Consider the following 6,328-nt stretch of genomic DNA (forward strand, 5'->3'; position numbering starts at 1 on the left):
ACAGCCATTAACCAAACAACCCTGCTCATCCCTTTGCCCCATCGCCCAAAGTTATGTATGGAAACAAATAGTTGAATGCTGATGCTTATATCATCATTCCCTTGCTTTTAGGCTGCATTAGTTTGATAATGATTCTTGTTTTAGGCAGTCTGAATCATATGACCATCACCAGTTGAAGTGTTTGGTATGCGTTGACGCCGTTGAGAATCCATAACCTTCACAAAGCTAAAAATGCTATTCTCTTTTGACATTAACCGTATCCACAAGCTGATCATCTCACATCCGAGGAAACATACATTTGTAGCCAAAAGTTTCCAAAAAGCTAACAAGCATCAAGAAGCTATCATTAAGGTGATCACAACACTCCTATCCAATAATGGAGTTATGATTTTCAGAAATCCGCAGCAATATAGTTTATGTTTGAAAAGCAGAAATTCCTACAGAAAGGGTTGCTGGATCCCAGGTGCAGGGGTGTAAACAATTTAAAAAGTTCAATGAATCTGCAGTTCACCAAATTTCAGAAACAGATCAGCTGGTGTGAAACGGTAAAGCACCATCCGTCCAACTATTCTGAAAACTTGTAAAATACAGAGCAGGAAAATGGAACTGAAATACGAGGTGTTCTGTTATCAAGCTCCATTTATTACTCGTCTCTAGGTCCCAATGTGATTACTGACCATGAGAAGAATTTCAAATCTAAGTACCACCTAAAACTCGGGGACTCAGAAAGTCAGGAAAAACTTTCAAGATTATGCATCATACGTGCAGATGTCTTCAAATCCCATATACGCTTTCTCCTGAATATCTTTAATCACGTTTGCTATACCTACCCCACCTGTTTTGAAAAACAAAAGTGTTTGATATTTTTAATGATTAGAACAATATTATGATGGATGAACTCATGATTTCACTCTTCTAATTAAGAAAGCTGCAATAAGTATATGCACATACATTTTTTTATGTAAATGTATTTCAAAATGACACATACCTAGTGATATAGCACTGACAAAAATTGTGGTAGCCAGAATGAATATGATCAAAGATGCTCTCCCGAGTATAGCGATCACCTTTCTTACCACATATTGCCCTATAATGGCAGCAATTGTTGAAATAGCAACAAAGTAGAGAGCTGCAATATCAAGACAAAATGAACACTTGTGTTTGAAAATAATAATTAAAAGAAGTAATCTCCTTTGGCAATCTAAATTTTCTTCGTGTTGTGGTACTCTACTTACCATAAGGAACAGGGAAACGCTTGAGAAGGTAATATTCTACGACAGACATGGAGGAGGAAAATGTCATTGCAAAGGTGGCTGTGGCACTTGACACCTGGAAGATATAGGTTCAGTAAACTCAAGTTGTGAAATCATATTGAAGTGAGAATATTATCAATTGCATAGAAAATAAATTTTGGTTATTTTCAATGTCCTTTCCCAAATCTGGAATCAGAAAGATGGATGGGGGCTTGGAAGTTTATCATTTAACCAAATCCCAAGGGGTTGGCCCAAGTGGTGAAGACTTTGGTCTTAGGGTATCACTTCATTCAAGGTCCAAGGTTCAACACCTCATACGTACAAACAATCCTTTGGGGCCCTACTCCCTAATGAAAAGCCAACGATTTAACTAGTTCCGTGTAGGAAAACTTCCGAAGGTGGTGACTAGACCAAGGTTTACTTTGCAAGGGTGGGTCTAAAGGGCCCTGCCTTAGAGAGGTTCCCCAACATAAAAAAAAAAAAAAAAAAAAAAAAAAAAAAAAAAATGTTTATCATTTAACCACTGAAGAAAGTCCTAGTTAGTTTCTTCATAAATAAGATGCTTTGCTTTCTTCATTGCCTGTTTTCTGGAGGCATCATATTTCGTGTATACAAACGTACTACCTAGCATGAATGTTAAGATTCTTGAAAAGCATAAATATTTTTGAGAATTGAACGGAAGCACCAAATGCACCTGAGGAGGGATTCCCAGCTCCAGAAAAAGTGGACCCAAAATGAATCCTCCACCAAGACCAAGCAAACCACCGACTATACCAGCTACAATGCCACCTATACAATAAAGAACAAGCTGGTGCAGTTTATAAGTTGCGTCTGCATCTCCCTTTGATGCAATCACTCTCCGCCCTTTGTACAGGTTAACAGCTTCATAACCAGAGACTCCAAAGGTCACAGGGATCTGAATGACAAGGAAAATAAATAACCACTAAGATACTCTAGGAACAGATTTCAAGAATCTTATAATCAAGCTATCAGTGTGCCTGGTTCCAACTCCCAACCACAAGACTGTATTCATTCCCAACACTGAATATAGAATGATGGTAAAAACAATAAAGAGTTTTTTCAGTTCTTATTGAAGTTGTGGAAGGTACCTGCAATAGGTTTAGCACCCAATATAATACTGAACAAGTAGTTGTGTAATTCTGTGTCCAAGACAAGAGAAACCCATCAATGTAGCTCAATGATGCGTGAATCAAACAAAACAGTACCGGCTCTAATAAAGAACTGTAAGCATATAGCTAAACAAAAAGGTACTGGCTCTAATAAAGAACTGTAAGCATATAGCTAAAAAAACCTTAGCAATCTCCAGTCCAAGGATAAAAATCCATACAGCAAAAAGAATTCCAACTTCCTTCCAGTAAACATTGTCAACAATAGAGACCTGGGAAGGTTACATAAATCAGTCATGAAAACCATGAGTCCAGGAAGTGTAAACCATGTATTCCTACCTTTGACTTTTCAGATTCCTTGGTCTCTGATTGAGTGCCAGTTCCAGGGCCTTCGGGAAGGGGCTTGTATTCGACCTCTTCCATGCCGCTACCTGATTGAAGAACAAGCTAGCCTGTCAGCCTGACCAAAGAATCCTTTGAGAAACCCAATATATATTTGTGCCAAAGATGAAAACAAGAGACCAACTCACCGGTTGATTGTGAGGCTCTAGCAGCCTCCTGAAAAACAAGGAACAAGTATGAAGTTAACTGCTGAAGCATAAAGAATTTCAATTCAACCTAGAATATTAGCAGAGTTTTGAGTTACCATTTTAACTATTGTTTCCTTTTTCCACGTTTCAATACCCTTGAGGTATGCCTTAATCGAAGTGACTGCACATAATCATGAACCAATAAGGGAAGTTGTCCAAGAAGAACATTCAGATATGGCAATTTAAACAATGGATACCTAGAAAGGTGATGATTAACAAGACAGTGATCATCCAGTCGGCAAAAATCACATTGAAAGCAACTCCAATACTAATCCCCAACACCAGCATTGGTTGAAACAGAAGTGCAAGGTCATAGTCAATGACGGGCAGGTCAAGTGTAGGATGCCTTTGCTTTAAATTGTAGAAAACAGTTGCGCCAGCTCCACCCATGATCATACCTGACCAAACAAAAAAAACATGGGAAATTGCCCTCCATTGTCCCTTTTGGAATGGTGAAAAGTAAACTAGAAACGAGATTGAGTATATTAACTCTGTGGGATGTGACCAAATAAGAGTATAGAATACACAAAAGAAAGAGAGTAAGAACTACGGCCAACACACAAGGCTCTTATAGCGCACTGTCTCATTTCAAAATTCAAAAAATCAGTATTACTCAAAAACAAACTGGGAGAAACAAAATCAGAAAGTATAGAGAATAAATTGATTCCCTGCATCAGGAGATTTATGCAGACAATTAGTCAAAAGAGGCCCGATAAATTTTAAGGCGTTGATATTCAACTTATTCAAGCAGTAGGCATCTTTTATTTGACTTTATTATTATTGTTGTTGTTGTTGTTGTTATTAACTATTATTATTTAAAGCAGCAGACATTTTGAAAGTTGATGCAACTCCAACATTCCACTATAGATTTTTGGATAAACTCAGATCCATGGCTACAGGTATAATTGGTACAAATTTTATTTCGTGATAGTCTTAGTTCAATATCCAACTATATCCAAACCCTGCATAGACGCAAGGCTTCTTAAATCTTAATAGCTTTTCAGTGACAGGAATAATCGAAAAGAGGAAAAAAGTTACATCTACGAGGATAGGACTTACATTTTGAAATTGCTGTTGAGGATTTCTGATCAAACCCAATAATAAGGGTGAGCATAGGAACAAAAATGCCACCCCCACCAACTCCTCCCACAGTTCCAAAAGCTGACCCAAAGAATCCTATTATGGTACCAACAACAATTTTCCAGCCAAATTCCATCTCCTGAGAGAATTAATCCCACCAACATTTTCACCATCAATTGGCATAATATCAACAAATTGCAAGGCAAAAGAAACTACATAATTTCAGTAAAGAGTAAGGTACTTTAGTAAGTACAGCATTGTGTTACACCCAAAAGAACATACAATTCGTTGTTCACATGTTTTGAGAAAACATATCAGAAGAAGAAATTTAACTTTTCAATTAAAGATTTTTATTTTGGCTCCCCGAAAAGGTGAGGAAACTGTATCAACTGAATTTGGACAATCAGTCAATCAAGAAGCACATGTTAATGAATCAAGAAAAACATGTAATCAATAACCAAACACATGTGATTCAAAACAAAAAACCGATATAAGAGAACAAAAGTTGGACTCACCGGCCAAACATGTGTATAACCCAATCGGCCCGGTTGCCAGAAGAAATTCAATACTTTCATAACGTAATAGTCAGACTCAACCTCTTCTTTCTCGCTATAACTTGAAGCTTCTTGCTCCAAGCTTCCTTTTGTCGAAACAAACAACGAAGCCATGAGAAAACTAATCGCAAATATTTCAATCAACCTCGAACCCCGCCATTCTGATCTGAACCTAGCCATCGTATATTTCGTTTCCGAGCTCCGTCTCCTTCAGATTATCGACTCAAAAAGGAAAAAGTGAAGAAACCCAAAAATCTACAAATATCAGTTAGAACTCAAATTTTAACGTAACCCAGTTCCTACATGAGTCATGAAGTTCTGGTATGCTTTGAAAACAGTATAAAATTTAAGACAAAAAAAAAAAAAAAACACCCAAAAGCCACCCTGCTTGTCTTTGAGGCCAAACAGAGGTGGAAGAGCAAAACAAGATCGAGTTTCAGCTTTGATTGGGTTCTTGTTGAAGTTTGTGCTCCAATAAATATCGACTCGGTACGGGCTTAAATATAATTAATGCATGGATGGAAACGATGACGCTAGTGCGCCATCCCTTTACCCTTGGTAGGTTTTCTTCTGTCTGCGTGTGACAGCGAGAGGAAGAGAGAGAGCGAGCGAGCTTGGCTTTTTCCACCTTCAATCGTGTGGAGTGTAGATCCCGGCTGGGTGAAAGGTAGCTGCGGAGGGGAAGAAGAGATTTGGAGCCCTGTCTACGGGTGCAATTTGCTCTTAAATGTTATTAACAATCTGCTTGACGGGTCGTTAACGTTAACAAAAGATGCAGAATGATTGCAGTACTCCATGACAAAAGCACTCGGACGAAGCGCACGGGATGAGCTCCTGACAAGAATTTAATCAAATATTATTATTATTTTAAGCTATTATTTATTATATTTATTTCCAAACCTCCCCGCCACCGGTTTGAAAAAATAGTTCTATTTTACTTGCTCTTTGAATCTTTGCTGCTTATTCAGCTTTAAAAGTTTTAATGGAAAATTAGTTGCCACGTCAATTAATTACTTCCTCCACGACTCTTTGCCGTTCATTCAGTTTTAGGTTGCGTTTGAATATTAAAATAAATTAAGTTAAGTTAAGATGATAAAATATTATTAAAATATTATTTTTTAATATTATTATTTTAAAATTTAAAAAAGTTAAATTATTTATTATATTTTATATTAGAATTTGAAAAATTGTAATGATAAGTTGAAATGAGTTAAGATGTATTATTTATTATATTTTAAAGATGAGTTGAGATGACTTGTAAATAATAGTAAGATGAGTTGTAAATAATAGATATTAATTAGTTATATATGAAGTAAAAATATATCTAATTAATATAATATCTAATACTGTGAATTTAGATAGGGATTCCAATAGAAGTCCTTCCCTTTCGTTTGTAATTGTGAATGAAATATTTATTCAATGAATAAAGTGAATATTGAATGAATAAATAGATTCAATCAAGAAAAAAAACTAAAAATTGGAATGTACGATCTGGGCTGTTTCCCTCTCGACTTTGGATCTTAGCACCCTAAAAGTCTGTCTGTACAAACGATCTAGGCCTGTATTCGGAGTTTCCCTGGGGTTGGTAAGGCGAAATGGGGCCACCCTAGCCTCCTCCGTCCCTCGGGACCAACAAGGGGCAGTACAGGAATATTCACCTGTTGTCCATCGACTACGCCTTTCGGCCTGATCTTAGGCCCTGACTCACCCTCCGTGGACGAACC

General features: G+C 37.1%; 1 protein-coding gene across 4 annotated transcripts; it reads right to left on the reverse strand.

Moving 5' to 3' along the window:
• Positions 1–216: 216 nt before the first annotated feature.
• On the reverse strand, positions 217–5,293 carry LOC121247745 (sulfite exporter TauE/SafE family protein 3-like). 4 transcript variants are annotated; one of them, XM_041146170.1, is made up of 12 exons: positions 4,566–5,287; positions 4,030–4,189; positions 3,168–3,368; positions 3,027–3,091; positions 2,911–2,938; positions 2,720–2,811; positions 2,566–2,652; positions 2,363–2,413; positions 1,948–2,169; positions 1,236–1,329; positions 989–1,129; positions 217–835 (listed from the first exon to the last, which is right to left on the reverse strand). In XM_041146170.1, exons 1-12 carry the CDS (start codon positions 4,782–4,784, stop codon positions 750–752), a joined length of 1,446 nt encoding a protein of 481 aa, XP_041002104.1. In that variant the 5' UTR covers positions 4,785–5,287; the 3' UTR covers positions 217–749. The 4 variants fall into 4 exon arrangements, with proteins under 4 accessions (XP_041002104.1, XP_041002105.1, XP_041002106.1 ...); XM_041146171.1 differs by lacking the exon at positions 2,363–2,413 and having other exon boundaries at positions 4,566–5,293; XM_041146172.1 differs by lacking the exon at positions 2,566–2,652 and having other exon boundaries at positions 4,566–5,292.
• Between the last annotated feature and the right edge of the window lie 1,035 nt (positions 5,294–6,328).

This window comes from Juglans microcarpa x Juglans regia, chromosome 1S (assembly GCF_004785595.1).
Source record: "Juglans microcarpa x Juglans regia isolate MS1-56 chromosome 1S, Jm3101_v1.0, whole genome shotgun sequence".
Classification (NCBI taxonomy): domain Eukaryota; kingdom Viridiplantae; phylum Streptophyta; class Magnoliopsida; order Fagales; family Juglandaceae; genus Juglans; species Juglans microcarpa x Juglans regia.